At 49.8% G+C, this 17,780-nt stretch overlaps 1 protein-coding gene across 1 annotated transcript; it reads left to right on the top strand.

The window, feature by feature from the left end:
• Positions 1 to 10,079: 10,079 nt before the first annotated feature.
• On the top strand, positions 10,080 to 17,466 carry ZNF683 (zinc finger protein 683). The gene is made up of 6 exons (XM_047728322.1): positions 10,080 to 10,337; positions 10,948 to 11,068; positions 11,718 to 11,901; positions 13,322 to 14,001; positions 15,886 to 16,014; positions 17,077 to 17,466. The coding sequence occupies exons 1-6, from the start codon at positions 10,192 to 10,194 to the stop codon at positions 17,290 to 17,292; spliced, it is 1,476 nt and encodes a 491-aa protein (XP_047584278.1). The 5' UTR covers positions 10,080 to 10,191; the 3' UTR covers positions 17,293 to 17,466.
• The last annotated feature ends 314 nt before the right edge of the window (positions 17,467 to 17,780 follow it).

The following is a 17,780-nucleotide window of genomic DNA, read 5'->3' on the forward strand; positions in this document are numbered from 1 at the left end:
CATGAGCCTCTCTTCTTCAAACCATTTTAAGGCATGGAAACTAAAGAAATGACTTGAAGAAGCTCCCAGAGCAAGTCAGTGACAGAATTAGGCTAGCACCCAGATTTCCCACTCTGTCCTGTATCTCCTTTTCACAATCCCAGTGATCCTCGGTTAGGAGTCCATGGAATTCAGAATTTTCCAAAATGTTTTTTGAGACTTCATGTAGTATTCTAAAATACAATAAAGGCAAGTGATATCTTTTTCCCTTTTAAAATTTATCTGAAAAATATGTCCATAATAAAAACGAAACACATTTCTATGATTGGTCTTGCGGTGACATAATCCTTGCTTTTAATAAATGGTTGTGCATGCCCCAGCTGTAATGGCAGAAATCCCTTGCCACACTCTCTCCAAAGCAACGCTTCCAATGACTTGCCCCCAGGCAGTGACTAAGCCGGCAAGAACTGGAAGCCACGGACTTGGGAGATGAGGAGGTCCTCTGATGGGCAACTTTGGATTGTGGACACCCGCTTGACTCTGCCGAAACTTTCTTAGAATTGCACCACAGTCTAAGACTTTTTCTGCCAAACCTTCCTTCCTCCCTTCCTCTGTCCTCCATCCGGGTCTCACCGGCGCCATCTTCTGACAGGTCCCAGCTTCCTCCAGCTCTTTACCCATTTTCCCTGACAAGTCTTTTTCCCAATAAACCTATCCCACATCTAATCCCCTCTTGACATTTACTTCCAGGAAGGCCTGAACTAACACATCACTAACACATCAAGAATTCCTACAAGCTTCGTGAACTATTCCCCAGTGCAGAAATGCACTGTTTCATTTCAACAAATATTTCTTCCCTTTTCTCTTACTGCATTCCCCAACCACATACTGACTTGCATTTAAGATATTTGATCAATTTACTGTGTCTTACAACTGTCTTATAGTTTCAGTGATTGTGGTACTCAATGCTTACTGTCTATTCAAAATAGGGATACATTTTTTTATCATTTTTTCCAAAAGGATTTTATTTATTTATGTTAGAGAGAGAAAGCACAAGCACAGGGGAGGAGCAGAGGGAGAGGCAGAAGCAGACGCCCCGCTGAGCAGGGAGCCCTCCTCAGGGCTCCATCCAGGACTCTGGGATCATGACCTGAGCCAAAGGCAGCTGCTTAACCCACTGAGCCACACAGGTGCCCCCATTTTTTATCATTTCTTAACAGCAGTTAATTTGTGACACCTGTTTTGTGAGACCCTGGGATGTCTCCTTTAATCTGGAGGTCATGACCTTCTGGTAGTGTTCTAATATATTCTTTATGAGTGCTCTACGGGAAAAGAGTTTGTGAAGAACGGGCCCAAACCCATTGGGAACATGTATATCTTCTCAGTTCCTGACACTGCTCAGGGCAATGGACTTTAGCTTCTTCTGGTCAAGGGCAGAGTCTGGCATTGCCATAACCCCCAGGGAACAAATCTTCTAGAATCTGCCCATCCTGGGCAGAAAAAAGGATGATTTTGTCAGCCACCTTGTGTTGACCTCTTTGGTTTTCTTTGATGTGTTAAGAATGACCAAATCTAGTGGTATTAATACCGTTGAATGCCTTGGGGGTTTTGATCAAGATGAGGAGTTCTATTATTATTATTATTATTTTTAGTAAGCTCCACACCCAGTGTGGGGCTTGAACTTACGACCTTGAGATCAAGAGTCACATGCTCTACTGACTGAGCCAGCAAGGTGTGGATGAGAATTTTTTTTTTAAAGATTTTATTTATTTAATAGAGAGAGGGAAGAGATCACAAGTAGGCAGAGAGGCAGGCAGAGAGAAAGAGGAGGAAACAGGTGCCCTGCTGAGCAGAGAGCCCAATTCGGGAGCTTAATCCCAGGACCCTGGGATCATGACCTGAGCCGAAGGCAGAGGCTTTAACCCACTGAGCCACCCCGGCGCCCCTGACACGTAGGTTTTAATGGAGACTTCATTGAGGACTCATTTCTTGGAGCTGCCCTTCCCGCAGGAGGCATTTATGGGAAACTCCAAGAAGACATCCCAATGTCAGGAAAATAAGAGTATACTCATTTTTTTCTCTTTTTCTTAACAAATTTAAGATACAATACATACATTTTGCAATTCATACATTTGCAATTCATCCATTCAAAGTGTGTAATTCATTGGTTTTTTCGTGTATTCACAGAGTTGTGCAACCACCACGATCTGTTTTAGAATTACTAAAAGTAGACACTTCCCATTTGGCCCCAAAGCCCCCTGCCCTAGGCAACCACTAATCTACTTTCTGTCTCCATAGATTTGCCTGTTCTGGACATTTCACATAAATGGAATTGTATGTCACCTTTGTGACTGGTTTCTTTCTTTCATTTCACATAATGTTTTCAGTGCTCATATTGTAGCACGTGTAAACACCTCATTCCTTTTATGGTTGAAGAATATCCCGTTGTATGAATATACCACATTTTGTATATCTGTTCATTGGTTCTTGGATGTTTGGACTGTTTCCACTTCTTAGTTTTATAACTAATGCTGCTATGAAAATGTGTGCACAAGTTTTTTTTTTTTTTTTTTTTTTTTTTTGTATGGACATATGTTTTCAATTCTCTTAGGTGTATCTGTCTAAGTAAAACTGTTGGGTCATATGGTAATTCTGTTTAACTTAACCCGTGCTGGGTGTGGAGCCTGCTTGGGATATTCTCTCTCTCTCTGCTCCTCTCCCACTAAAAAAAAAAAAAAAAAAAAAGAGAGAGGGAGGCACCTGGGTGGTACAGTCAGTTAAGGGTTAGACTCTTGGTTTTGGCTGGGATTGTGGTCTCGGGGTCATGGGATCAAGCCCTGGGTCAGACTCTAGGTGGAGTGCAGGATCTGTTTGAGAGTTTCTCTCCTTTGCCCTCTGTTCCTCCTGCGTGTGCTCTCTCTCTCTCTAAAATAAATAAATCATTTAAAAAACTTACAGCCATCCTAGGGGGAGCGAAACAGTATTCATAGTGGTTTTGATTTGCTTTTTCCTAATGGTGTGTGATGTTGAACATTTCTTTATATTCTTACTGGCCATTTGTATATCTTCTTTGAAGAAATGTCTGCATGAACATTTCTGCCCATTTTAGTTGGGTTGTTTGTCCTTTCTTTTTTTTTTAATTTTTAAAAAAGATTTTATTTATTTATTTGACAGAGATCATAAGCCGGCAGAGAGGTAGGTAGAGAGAGAGAGAGAGATGCAGGCTCCCTGCTGAGCAGAGAGCCCTATGTGGAGCTTGATCCCAGGACCCTGAGATCATGACCTGAGCCGAAGGCAGAGGCTTAACCCACTGAGCCACCCAGGCGCCCCTATTTGTCCTTTCTTTTTTTTTTTTTTTTTTAAAGATTTTTTATTTATTTATTTGACAGAGAGAGAGCACAAGCAGGCAGAGAGGCAGGCAGAGAGAGAGGAGGAAGCAGGCTCCCTGCCGAGCAGAGAGCCCGATGCGGGGCTCGATCCCAGGACCCTGAGATCATGACCTGAGCCGAAGGCAGCGGCTTAACCCACTGAGCCACCCAGGCGCCCCCTATTTGTCCTTTCTTATTGAGTTATAAGGGTTGTTGATGAACTCTGGGTACAAATTTCTTATCAGATATATGATTTGAAAATATTTTTTCCCATTTTGTGAGTTGTCTTTTTACATGTTTAAACACAATAAAATTCTGGGACGTCTGGGTGGTTCAGTCCATTACCCATCTAACTTCAGCTCAGGTCATTTCCCCAGGTCCCGGGTTGAGTCCTGCATCCCATGGGCTCCCTGCTCAGTGAGAAGCCTGCTCCTCCCTCTCACTCTGCCTGCTGCTCCCCCTGCTTGTGCTCTCTCTGACAAATAAATAAATAAAACCTAAAAAAAAAAAACAATAAAATTCACATCACATAAAATTACCCATTTAAAGTGAACAATTCACTGGTATTTAGCACATTCATAATGTGCAACCACCAGTTGTATCTAGTTCCAAAACATTTCCATAACTCCAGAGTAAGATCTCTTAGCCATTAAGCAATTTCTCTCCATTCTCTATTTTCCCTGGCCCCTTGCAATGACCAGTCAGCCATCTCTGTAGATTTATCTATTCTAGACATTCGTATAAATGGAATCATATCATATGTGACCTTTTGTGTCTGATTTCTTTCACCTAGAATAGTGTTTTGGAGATGTATTCACATTGTAGCATGTATCAGTACTTCGTTCCTTTTTAATGCGTGAATAATATTACACTGCTTACGTATACAACCACTATTTATCCATTCATCTGTTGATGGACATCTGAACTCCTTTATTTTTTGCTACTGTAGAAAATAGTAAAAAATAGACTTTATAAAATTAAAAATGTTTGTGCTTCAAAGGATTCTACCAAGAAAGGAAAGAGTAGCTGTAATTAAAAGTAAAAGTAAAATAAGTGTTGGCAAAGTTGTAGAGAAATTGGAACACTCAGACACTGTTGGTGGGAATGCAAAATGGTGCAGCTGCTGTGGAAACCAGTTCAGAGGTTTCTCAAAAAGCTAAACAAAGAGGGGTGCCTGGGTGGCTCAGTGGGTTAAAGCCTCTGCCTTCAGCTCAGGTCATGGTCCCAGGACCTGGGATGGAGCCCCGCATGGGGCTCTCTGCTCAGCAGGGAGCCTGCTTCCTCCTTTCTCTGTCTCTGCCTGCCTCTCTGACTACTTGTGATCTCTATCTGTCAAATAAATTAATAAAAAAAAGAAGTTAAACAAAGAATTACCGTATGACCCAGAAGTTCCCCTTCTGGCATATACCTCTAAGAAATGAAAACAGGTGTTCAAACAAGCACCTGTATGTACATGTTCGAAGGAGCATTAGGATGGTTGTAATTTAAAAAAATATATATAATAAGGGGAAGCTGGCTGTTTCAGTCCATGGAACATCTGGCTTCTCTACATTGTTGCCAACACTTGTCTTTTATTATATATATATAATATATATATATATATATATTTTAAAGATTTTATTTATTTATTTGACAGAGAGAGATCACAAGTAGGCAGAGAGGCAGGCAGAGAGAGAGGAGGAAGCAGGCTCCCTGCTGAGCAGAAAGCCTGATGTGGGGCTCGATCCCAGGACCCTGAGATCATGACGTGAGCCGAAGGCAGAGGCTTTAACCCACTGAGCCACCCAGGCACCCCTACACATACCTTTTTAAATAGTAATCTCTATACCCAGTGAGGGGCTCAAATTCATGGACCTGAGATCAAGAGTCAGATGGGGACATTAGTAATTCTTACTGTAGAAGAATTTTTTTTAAACCTTGAAAGATTTTGCAGAAGATTAAATGAGTTGACTGTCAAGCGGTTTAGCATGTGGGAGTCACTCAGTAAATGTACCCCTTGGCTTTTCCTGGCTGCACAGAATTTTGTTGCATGGATGCACATAATATGTAACATTCTTCTAATAGTGGATAGGTGGACTTCGGTTGTTCCATTTCCTACAAGGGTGCAAAGGACATCCATGTGCACGATAGGTAGCATTGCATAGTGGTTAAGAGTATATTAGTCCTACTGGATTTGAATCCCCTGCACATGGCCTTTTTTTTTTTTTTCCTCTGATCCTCTTGGAATGGTTGAGATGAGAGGATGGGTGGAATGAATGCACATGTTGTTTGAAGACATCTCTTAATTTCTTGTACCTTCCCCTGCACCCACCTGGAAGGTCACAGGTGGGTGCAGGGGAAGATACAAGAGTCTTGAGGCCCCTTCTGCAGATGTGAAAGCTGGTGCACCCTATCTCAGGATCTTCCCACCCTAGGGTGTGAAGCCAAAACGAACTCATTGCATTTGACAGACTGTCCAGGGAGATGAGATAAGTGGGTGTTGGGCGGGGTAGGAGGTGTCAACCACAGAGCAGGATGAGGTGAGAGCATGGAGCTCACCACCCTTAACCCTGTCCAGAGTCACCCACACAGCTGCTTAACCCTCTGAACCAATGACAGTCCCAGATCCCCTCTTGACCTAGATTCCTTAGCTGGTGTCCTTCAAAAGTATCCATGAAAAACTAAGCTTCAGGACCCATGTACTGAGCCAGCAGGGAGCTCAGCTGGCTGGCCTCAAGGTTGGCGGTGGCCATGGTTGTGGATTGGAGAAGCTTTTGAGGTTTTCAAAGAGGAAGTAGGGCATTTGCCTGTGGTTCCATTGCTTCTCCCTCTTACTGCATGAGCCAACTCGAAGCCCAGAGTAGAGTGTGCCTATTCTACTAATAATAAGTCCTGAGAATTGCATCCCACTTTCTATTTCAGCAACATCCAACAAGCCTTCTGATAACCGAGCTGTGAATTTCCAGGGACTAGGTCATATTTCCATGGGTGATAATCCCAGCGACTAGTCCAACGCCTGAGACATAGTTCTCATAGTCCTGAAAGGAATATAGACTCTATTGTACCACACTGGTAGCTCTTTTTACATCCTCAAGGTGCCCCCCTAGCAATTCTTCCTTGAAATCTCCTTCCTCTCTGGGACATGGCAGTCCCAACTTGGGGCATGTGATATTGAGTCAGTCACTTCCTTTCTCTGAGTTTCAGTTTTCTTGCCTGTAAAACGGGAACAAAAGCATTCATCTGGAGGGTCATTGTGCTGATTGAGTTAAGCAAAATATGTCAAAATGCTTGGCAGTGTTCCTGGCACATGGTGAGCTCCCAAATGCCAAAAGCTATAATTACTGTGGTGTGCAGACTGGCGTGGGTGGGGGGTGTAGAACAGCATTGGGTGAGTACAGTGGTCTCCAACTAGGGGCTAAAGAATAAAATGGAATGTAGTTAATCTTTCCAGGTTTGATGCTCAAATTCTGGTCTTCCAAAGTGAGTCAGGAACATTTGTCACTTTAAAACTATTAGGAAGCTGACTTGCAGATACTTGCCTAACTAGGCAAAGATTAATGTACAATACTAACATTAATCCATATTTGTCAAGTGCTTTCTTTGGGCCAGGCACTATTCTAAGAACTTTACATGAATTAACTTGAGGATTTCTCAAAAGAACGCTGTGAAGCAAATACTATTATTATCCTCATTTGACAGATGAAGAAAGAGGCACAGAGGGGTTAAGTGACTTGCCATAAGGTCACAGAGCTGGGATTAAGTCCAGCAAAGCTAATATTCTGAATCACTCCACATATTACTTCCATATGAAGGTCTTTTCCAGTCTTGCGTGAAACAGGATAAAACTGGGAGTTCAAAATACAGGAATGCCACATGGTTTGTCCATCCCTTCAGAGGAACACTATATTGTCAGGAAAAAGCAGAAGGCAGCGGTATATGTTCTGCATGAAATGATGGCCACAACAGACAGTTGGATAGAGAGAGCTGCACAACAGCATAGGTATGGTATAATCCACGTTGTATAAAAATAAAATAAAAAAGTTCATTTACTTGTTTGTAAGTTCATACATAAATGTCTAGAAGGATAAACACCAAAAAATTCACACTGGCCATGGGGATATTGCAAAGGAGGGGAGCTTCCATTTTTGTCTTTTTATTCTCTGCTGTTTGAAATGTTTACCCTCAGTATGTTTTATTTTGTCATTCACAAAAGAGGAAAAAGTAAGTGTGCACGAGCTGGGAGCCTGATTACCCCTGTCCAGCCTTCCAGCTCTTGTCGGAGTCCCCTCTGGTGTCAACCCCTGACCTCGGAAGGACCCGAATCCTATTTCCTCTCCACAAGCACTTCCCAATTCCCTCTGCTCCCTGAGGACTTGGCTCAGCCTGAGTCCAGGCATCTGTGCAGGTTCCCTGGCTAAGTGGCTGTGGTCCCCTGCCTGTGTCACCCACCCCAGGGATGTCAGACATGGCGACATCACAGTTGGGCTAATGACATCATAGCGGACCCAGAGGCTGACAGGACAGAAGATCTGGCAGGTCCCAAGAGATGGGGGCAAGGAAGAGGTTGACAGGTAGAGGCTGTTTGGGGTGGGAACTTGAGGGACTGTGTCCTCAGCCCACCTCCCAGGACATCCTAGCCAGGCCTTTCAGGGATTGGAGATCCAGAAGTCTCCAAGGCTGATTCCCTTTTTGTTTCTAATCAAGAAGTTATACAGACTTTTTTGAGAGTTGGGAGCAGAGTGTGATGCCAGCAGGAGGTGGAATTGGCAGGTGGAAGATGGGAGCCAACCGTGTGTGTGACTCCTCCTCGGGAGATGGGACTGAGGGTTTCTGTGGGTGTTCCCCTGTGATTCCAGCAAGGAGGTAAGGGAGGAAGCCCTGTGGCCTTGGAGGCTGGGAAGGCCCTGGTTTTTGGTGCATGGAGTTTGGGTGGATCAAGACTTCAGGGGGTACTGTGGGAGGAGCTCCTCCGCTGATCTGGGAAAGGCAGGAGGCTGTCTGTACAGCTAAGTCACCACTCAGATCCTTGACTCTTCCAGCCTGAAACCTGTGGCTTCATCTTCTGTTCTGTGCATATATTATGCAGGACACTCAATTTAAGCTATAGAAACCCTTTAGGGAGGATTTAGGAAAAGCAATTCATTTAAAAGTTGTTGGGGAAACTCACAATATCTGGAAAGGCTGCAGAAGCAGGCTTGGAGAATAAGCTGGGTCAGGGGAGGCTGGGAGTCCCAGGACCACACACCTCAGAATCAGCCTCGAGAAGATTCTGCCACCTTCTCTGAACCCCTTTCTCTCCTCTGCCGCCCCAGAAGCCCATGTAGCATCATGTGCAGAGTGGACTCTCCATGAAGCTGTCACTTCAGGGCCACTGACTTCTGATCCCATCTGGACAGGGACATCCAATCCGCCCAGTCCATGTCATGTGTCTGCATCATGTGCTGGGAGTGAGAGGTCAGAATTAAGTGTGTGGCCATTGTGGCTTTTACTTTTTTAAAAGATTTTATTTATTATTTTGGCTTTTATAGTGGGAGGCACCTTCTGCCTCCCCACAGACTCATGTCAGGGAAAAGCTCCCCAAGCTGGGCATACAGAAAACCCAACAGATGTCTTCACGGGAAACAAAAATGCATAGACAGTGGTCCCTGTCCTTGAGACACTCCCAGACATGCAGGAGTCAGTTATGTGGGAAGATAATTATGATAGGAAGTGATGGAGGCCACAGTGGAGGTGGTCAGCAGCCAGGGGCTGGGCGGGCAGGGAAACACCGATAACATGCCCTGGCCCATGGCAGACAGTCCAAGATATCCCCATGTGCTCCAGGCCACCTAGATGAAATGGCTGGGTGGAGTCTGATGACTGGTTGGGGCTGTGTGTCACACGGTGCCAGACATTGTGTGACACAGACATACCCACTGGGCAGAATTTGAGTCTCTAGAAATGATGCACCTTCTCTTGCTCACAGAAATAATGAACTTGCTTGGCCTAAAAAGCTGCTTCCTGGTTAACGGAGCTTCCCTTTCGTTATCTCCTCATGCCCTACAAGCATTTTGCAATGTCCTTGAATTACCTCTTGTCCCTGTTGGGACCTCAGTGCTGTATCTGGATTAGAGAAAGGCTCTTGGGATAGGCAGACCAGAGTTGGGACAAGAAAGAGGAAGGTGTATCTGCTGCCTCATGGGCTTCTGCTCTGTGGCACCAGATTCCTACTCTCTACCCCATGACCTTCTGGGTTCCATGCTCTGTGTCTGTGCCCATTCCTGTCCCTGCATCACCATCACTGTCTTCGCCATCACCACCACTACCTGCCTCTATCTCGGCTGGGCCCCCACCTCGGACCCCAGCTCCAGCCTTTCAGCCCTGCTCTGTCCCTCTTGGACTCAGTCACCTGGGTTCTCTAAGAACCAGACATAGCAATCCCCCTGCCCCCCAGCCCCCCACGCTGACCTTCCAGTAGCCCCAGCTCAGGTGGTCCAAAATCAGCACCTTGTCCTGTGGAGTTGCCACAGGTGGGTGAGGGCTGGTGGGTGGCTCCCTCTTACCAGGTCCTGCAGGGCACCCCCCCCCCCCGGCCTGCCTGGCCTACCCCCTTCTTCCTATTCGTGGCAACTTTAAGTGTAACACCTTCCTGTCATCTTTCACTCTCCCTGGGGCCCCAGCCACAGCAGCTGCCCGCCTGCCCACTTCCTTGCATCCCCCAGAGGAACCTGTGCAGAACTAGGTGAGGAGCCTCGTGCAGGCAGGTGACAAGCCTCAGCTGGGCAGGGCTGGGAGGAGTCCGGGAAGAGAAAAAGGAGCCTGGGTTTTGGAAGGCTGAGAGACCCGAGGCAATGTGCTAGGGTCCCGGGTGCGCTGGAGAAGAGACATGCGACTCCTGAGAATGGGAAGGAACCTTGGATCACTTGTTGAGCTGAGGTGGTCCCTGTGCTGTGTGGCCAGCGGTGAGAGAAGGTGGAGAAGCGGGGAGCTGGCTGAGTCGGCAGCAGAGGAATCGGCACATCTTCCTGTCAGGCCAGTCAGGGGACCCAGAAGGTTCTTGGCCTACTCCCTCAGACACTTCCTGCTGAGGGAGCTGAGCCTGGGCAGTCTGGGTGGCAGGGCCCTGAGGGTTCCTCAGCTGCCCAGAAAAGTCTTGTGGATGATCGAGGGTGCAGGGGCACCCACTGGCGGGGAGGCTGTGGTTGGCAGAGTCATGGGGGCAGAAGCCTTTCCCAGCATGGAAGGGAACGGCTTCTCAATTCCTGGTATTCTCCAGGAAATCTGGAATGTTCCTTCAGGTCTCTGAGTTCGTTTAGAAGTAACCTCCATGAGGATCTTCCTCTCTATCCTCCTCTTCCCTAGGGATGAGGATAAGGCCAGCTTTGCTCCTCACCTCTGAGTGTCTCCATTCAGTCCTCTTCAGGCACCTACCAAGAGAGCTGTCCCTGGCCTCTACGTGTCAGTACGAGTCCTTACAACCTGTCCACCCCTCGTGTTTTGCAGACAGGGAAGCAGAGGCCAGGAGGGGCAGCAACTGGCTCAAGTCACATGATGGCTTGGTGGAAGGGCCAGCTCTAGAAGCCAGGCTCCCCTTTGAAGGTCCTTTCCTGCTCACTGGGGACTGACCTGTTTCCCCAGGTAGTGAGGGCATGAAGGGGGATTCTGCTCCAGACTTGCATTGTTGCCAGAAGGCTCAGCCTCTAGGGCAGACAGGGGGCTCCCTGTCCTCCAGCCTGGACTTCCAGCTCTGCCAAAGTGACCAGGTAAGGAGGGATCCCAGCCCCCTCTTTGAGGTCAGTGATTATGGAAGGGAGAGGATGTCAGGATGAAGTAGGGAAAAATCTGAAGGAACCAGATTCCCCTTGTTCCCTGGTCCTGGGCATCCCCACCCCACCCAGCACATCATGGCAATGGACCCTTGAAGTGCCAGAGGTCCTCTCCCAGGCCCCAGGGGCTGGACTCCTCCTGTGGGGTGTCAGAAGGGATGGGGCCTGTGGGATACTTGGCTTAGCATGTGGTCTGGGCCTTAGCACAAGGGGAACCCAGTGCCACCTTGGGGGCTTTCAGTCTTTGATGATTTTCTCCAAGTTCATCTTGGCTCCATTCAAAGCACAGTTGATGGTCTGAGACCCAGTGGGGCCAGGGTGGTCAGGAAGGGAGGGTGGGAGAGAGCACATGGCTAGTGAGAGGTTCTAGAGGGGAGGAGGAGGGCAATCCTGGGATGGGCATGAAAGTCCCTGAGGAAAGAAATTTTCAGTTGAAGGTTGGGGAAGCCATTTGAATGACAGACGTGGTGGAGGGCAGCCCTTAGCTTTTCTTCTCCTTTTGGAAATCAAACTAGAGCTGGAACCACTCCAGGGACACAGGTGCCCCAGCCCCACACCCCGAAGCCCCTTGCCTCCTGCCCTCCAGGTCTTCTCAGCTTGCAGGCCACTCTCTGACACAGTGGACTCCCGTGGCTCATCCTGGGCCAGCTGGTTGCGCCCCTTGCCACCGGCACCAGCCCCCCAGGGCCTGGACCTGTACCTGTGGACCCTGCAGCTGACACCACTGAGCATAGCCCCAGAGAATCTCAGAAGTGACGTCTTGAGCACAAGTAAGACCAGGGCAGAGGGCTGCACCTGGCTGGAGGCGAGAGGCGGGAGAGGACTCCTAGGTTCCAGGACAGGAAAGGGAGGGGACCCAGTGTCACCGATGAGGACAGGGCCTCAGGCACACTTTACTTCCACATTTTGGCCTGGAGTCCTCGCCTTGGTTGGGAGTGGTTTCGGGGAGACACCTGAGCCACAGGCGGGGGGCGGGGGGACAGGGGCTTTCTCAGGCAGGGAATTCTGGAGTACATGTAGCCAAAGTCCCAGGCATTGACGATGGCGCTTTGTTGGCCTAGAATGTGTGAGCGAGAGGGGTCCTTATTATAGGACAGGAGCGCGGACTGGGAGCCAGCGAGCGGAGGTGGAGTCCCGGTTCGGCGCTTTCTGGCTCTGTGACTTCGGCCACATCGCTGAGGCCAGTTGCTTCTTGCGGGAGTGCAGGAGCTGTTCTAGATTGGTTGCACTGTGATGCACCTTTTCATTGCTCACTCGTGACCTCGGGAGGGTGGGAACCATGCAGCCACGTCCCGCATTTCCCCAGCACCGAGCACAGAGTTCAGCGAGGTTGGCTGAGTGAATAAAGGAGGACCCAAGCAGACAGTCTACTTTGTGGCATTTTTTTCTTTTTAGTATTTCATTTGATGTCGCTCCTAGCTTATCTCCCTTCTCCCTGGCTGTTCCATCTCCATCTCCCTTGCTAGCTCCTCTCTACTTAACCTCCTAAATAATCCCAAGCTCCGGAACTCAGTCCAGAGCCTTCTTCCCTCCCCTCCCCTGCTCTGGTCTCCTCTCTCCCCTTCTTTCCCTCCTCTCCTCTCTTGTCCACTTCCTGGAGAGTAGCACGGTCTGATAGAACTTCCTGCAATCAGGGACACTGGTCTATTCTTGTGCTCTTTGCTACCCTACCTCCCGAGCCTTTTAAATGTGGCTAATATGAGTCAGGAGCTGAGTTTTTGATTGTACTTATTTTAATTAATTGAAATGGGGTCACATGTGTCAAGTGACTACCCATTTTGGACACAGCAGATCTAGCTGACCCTTTGGTGGTCTCATCAGGCAGGGCCCCAGGCACCCAGATGTATGTCTTCAGCTTGGACCCCTCTTTTCAACTCTAAACCGGCCAGCCAACCAACCAAACTCCAAACCGATTCATCCAACTGCCTACTTGACTTTTCCACCTGGATGTCTAATAAGCTTCTCAAATCATTTTCTCTCCCTAAAACGCTTGAGCTCTGCATAAATACTAGCTTTTGTCGGTAAGTGCAGACCAGGGAGGCCCCGAGAAGGGGAACTTCTGTCCGAGTCATCCAGCAGGCTGGCAGGCTAGAGTGCTCCCCACCCCAGCTAGCTAGGGGGCCAGATAGATGGGGAGCAGAACTTTCCACCAGGCTGCTGGGCCTTGACTGTCTTTCTTTTCCTGCTCAGAGCACCAGCCGCCAGGGCTGCAGGCCGGTTCCACTGATGATGAGAAACTCACGGCCAAGTACCCTGCAAGCAGGGACAAGAGGGGAGGCCAGCAGGAAAGAGCTGGCGAGGGGGCCCTCTGCCCATCCCTCTCGCCTCACACCAGCTCTTCCCCAGTCCCCTGGCAGAACAGGAAGAGCCCCAGGCCCTTGGCCATCTGCTCCTGCCCACTGCCTATTCCCATCTCCGAAGAACTCCCATTCTGCCTCTACCCCTTCTATCCTGGGTATCCACTTCTGCCTCCACCTCACCTGTTCACCTATGGGGCCCTACCTTCTGTCCAATGTCCCCCCCTCTTCATGCTGCCCCCAGACCCCTCCTATGCCACCAACTTGCCGATGAGTATCAATGAGGCTGGGCACCCCGCTGCCCGGAGGGAGACCCTGTATCCTTACCCAGGGGCCTCCCAAGCCTCTGGCCAAAGCCAACCTTCCCCGGCCTGGGATCAAGGTCCTGGAACTGCCAGGACTCTCTCCCCCGGGCCAAAGCTTGTGGGCAGGGCGGCTCCAGCAAAGCGGGCACCCACAGGCTCCCGGCCAGGCACCACAGCTCTGCCTTACCCGCTGAAGAAAGAGAATGGCAAAATCCTGTACGAGTGCAACGTGTGCAGCAAGAACTTCGGGCAGCTCTCCAACCTCAAGGTATCTGCCTCCCGGGCTCCGTTGCTCCCCTCAGCATCAGTCCATGGCCCCCTCCTATCCTGCTTCCAGAATCAAGGACCTGAAAGCTGGAGCAACTTCTGGGCAGCCCCTAGGCTGTGAGCTGGAATGGTTCACTGGGTCCCTCACTGTCATGTTTGCAGAAAGGGGATGCAGGACAAGATGGCCACGAAAGTCCTCTCCACCCTAAGACACTGTCTTTGAGAACATCTCATTTCAATCAAAAAAAGGGGGAAACTGAAGGAAAGGTTTGTCTGAGGTCACTTGGACTTCAGGGTGAGGTTAGGCCTTGATATTAGCCTCTCAAGGTCTACTGCAAACACCTTTCCTGAACAACTATCTTTTTGGATGTCCTGTTAAGCCTCCTCCTGTTTATTTGTTTGAAGGTCCAGTGGGGGAGTGTGTAGATTTTAGTGAGTCTAGAGCATGGACCTGATGACCTGACAACCAGCCTTTTGCACCCTACAAAGCAGCGTGTTGCTGTGGGCATTGTCATCCACATCGCCCGGGGCAGGGGCACCAGGGCCCTTGTCTGTGTGTCAGCAGAGACGGGGCTCTCTGCACGTGCTGGTCACACTGAAGTTGAAGAACGGCCCTTCTCGGTCCTCCAGGGTGTGAGTTCTTAAGCTTTAATGAGATTCAAACCTGGAGAGCTAGGAAACATGCAGATTCCTAGGTCCCAGCCCTAGAGATTTTGGATTCATCTGGTCTGGGGCAAGGCCTAAGAATCTGCATTTTCCACACGCTCCCAGGTGGTGCTGATGCTGCTGGTCTGTGGATCACACTTTTTTTTCTACGATTATTTGCTTTAGGAGGCACCTGGGTAGTAGCTCAGTTGGTTAAGCATCTGCCTTGGGCTCAGGTCATGATCCTAGGGTCCTGGGATCAAACCCGGCTTGGGGGGGTGGGGTTCCCTGCTCAGCGGGGAGTCTGCTTCTCCATCTCCCTCTGTTTCTTTCCTCTGCTTGAGCTCAAAAAAATAAATACATGTTTTTAATTAATTAATTTATTTATTTATTTAAAAGATTTTATTTATTTGACAGAGACACAGTGAGAAAGGGAGCACAAGCTGGGGGAGTGGGAGAGGGAGAAGCAGGCTTCCCGCTGGGCAGGCAGCCTAATGCGGGGCTCAATCCCAGGACCCTGGGGTTGAGACCTAGGCTGAAGGCAGATGCTCAATGACTGAGCCACCCAGGTTCCCCTAAATAAATGTTTTTTAAAAGATTATTTGAGGGGCGCCTGGGTGGCTCAGTGGCTTAAAGCCTCTGCCTTCGGCTCAGGTCATGATCTCAGGGTCCTGGGATCGAGCCCCACATAGGGTGCTCCGCTCAGCAGGGAGCCTGCTTCCCTTCCTCTCTCTCTGCCTGCCTCTCTACCTACTTGTGATCTGTCAAATGAATAAATAAAAACTTTAAAAAAATTTTGAGAGAGTGAGGGAGAGCAGGGGGAAGGGTCAGAGAGAGAGAGAGATTCCAGGCTCTCTGCGCTAAGCATGAAGTCCAATGAAGGGCTTGATCTCACGACCCTGAGACCACCACCTGAGCTGAAGCCAAGAGTTGGTTGTTTAACTGACTGAGCCACCCAGGCGCCCCTGTGGACCACACTTTGAGCAGCGCTGCTCAGGACAGATATACATGGGCTATCCCTCACCTAGCCTTCTGATCACTGTCCCCTCCCAGCCCATAGGGCACCAGAAAGAGTAAGGGCATCCTGAAAAAATGGAAGAGGGGCCATGAAGGCAGTGATAGGGTAGCAAGGGCACTCAGAAATCTTGATGCCAAATAGGGGTCCTGTGGGGATGTGGGGAGACAGGACCTGCTGGAGGCTTCTGGGCAGTTGGCAGCCTTTCTCCCACACCTGGCTCAGGTCCATCTGCGTGTGCACAGTGGGGAGCGCCCTTTCCAATGTGGCCTGTGCCAGAAGAGCTTCACCCAGCTCGCCCACCTGCAGAAGCACCACTTGGTGCATACGGGGGAGCGGCCCCATGAATGCCTGGTGAGACCCTCCTTCCCCTTCCCTGTACTCCTGCAGGCTGGTGAGTAGTTCCAGGCTCTTGGATGGGTGGGCCCTGTAGCCTGCTCTCCCCAGTGCTCCTGAGCAAGTGGAGACAGGACTGGAGGCAAGGGTGGAGGCAGTGAGGGAGGCTGAGCGAGGTGACAATGACCCCTGTCAGCCTGGAAGGGCCAGAATGTGAACCTGGAGGTCCCTCCCTAGGCCTGGAGCGAGGACTAGAAATGTGTGTCTAAGGGAGGAGGATAATAAAGCTGGGAGGTCCCAGGGAGTGGATACCGGTAACCTACTTCCCAGGGTTGCTGGAGAAGTAGAAGGCCTGGTGCATGTGAAGTATGCAAACACTACAGATAACAGCAGCTGGGTGTTAGCTCTTGCTCCCTCTGAGTCCTGATACATCCCTTGGGAGGTCAGAACACCAGGAATTCTTTCCCCAGGCAAGAAAGAAGCATCGTGGTTCTAAGTGTGGGCTACTTGGGTACAGATCCCAGCTCTCCCTCCAGCTTGTGTGACCTTTGGCGAGTGGCTCTCCTCCTCTGAGGCGCTGCTTTCTCACTGTATTAGAAGAGTTACACGAGGACTGAGTCATGCTTCTCCAGGGTCCCGGGGAAGACTCTGTGAGACCAATTCCTGGCATGTGGCAGCTCCCAGTAAATGTTAATGACGCCCACGAAGGCTGTAGGCCCATGCTTAAGGGTCCTGTGTGATGATCTCATTCGGTCCATCATACCTATGAGATTAGGTATTAATAGTCACCAATTAATAGTTACCAATAAGGAGAACAAGGCTCAGACAGGAGATGTCACCTATGCGAGGTCACACAGGGAGTAAGAATCATGATACTAACCCAGGTCTGCCTGGCTCCAATGTGCCAGACACTGTGCGTCCCAGGAGAAATCATGGGGCAGGGGGCATCTGGGCAGGCACAGGGAGGTGGTGGTGGTGGTGGTGGTGGTGTGGGGGAGGGGTGTCCAGGGTGGGGAGTGGGAGCAGAGAACTGGAGCCAGCCACATGGGCAGAGCTGACACCTGTGCCCATTCCCAGCAGATGTGCCACAAACGCTTCAGCAACTCTAGCAACCTCAAGACCCACCTGCGCCTGCACTCTGGAGCCCGGCCCTTCCGGTGCAGTGTCTGCCCCCGGCGCTTCACCCAGCACGTTCACCTGAAGCTGCACCACCGCCTGCACGTGCCACAGCCTCACCGCCTAGCTCACGCCCACCTGTCCCTGGCGTCTCTTGCCTGCCTTGCCCGATGGCACTAGGAAGCCCTAGATCTCGTGGCGCTGCCATCAGAGAGGCAGACGGGCTGGGATCTGGAAAAGGTCAAGGCGTCCTTGGCATCTGGGGGAAAGTGCCAGCCGCCAGCCTGAGCCCTGGTGCCAGGACTGCCCTGGGGAGGGGGCAGGAGCAGAACAATTAAAAGATTTTCTTTGCGACAAGTTGAGGCCTCTGGGAGTTCATCTGCGGAGGGGGAAGCCACTGTGTATCTGTCAGATTCCACACCTCACCTGGAAGCAGGTCAGGGAACGCACCCAGAGAGAGCCTGTGATGCCCGCTCATGGGGTGGGCGCTGGCAGCCATCCACATCCGGCTGGATTTGGGTCCTGCTCCCTGACCTGGTCCTGGCCCTCCCATCTCAGCTTGCCAGCGGGTGGTCCAGCCTTTTGGGACTCAGCATGGTACAGACTGTGCTGCCAAACACTGGGCACATTGCTATCTTTCCTGAATAAGGGTTCCAGCACCTGCCCAG

The sequence above is a fragment of the Lutra lutra genome, chromosome 4 (assembly GCF_902655055.1).
Source record: "Lutra lutra chromosome 4, mLutLut1.2, whole genome shotgun sequence".
NCBI classification, from domain to species: domain Eukaryota; kingdom Metazoa; phylum Chordata; class Mammalia; order Carnivora; family Mustelidae; genus Lutra; species Lutra lutra.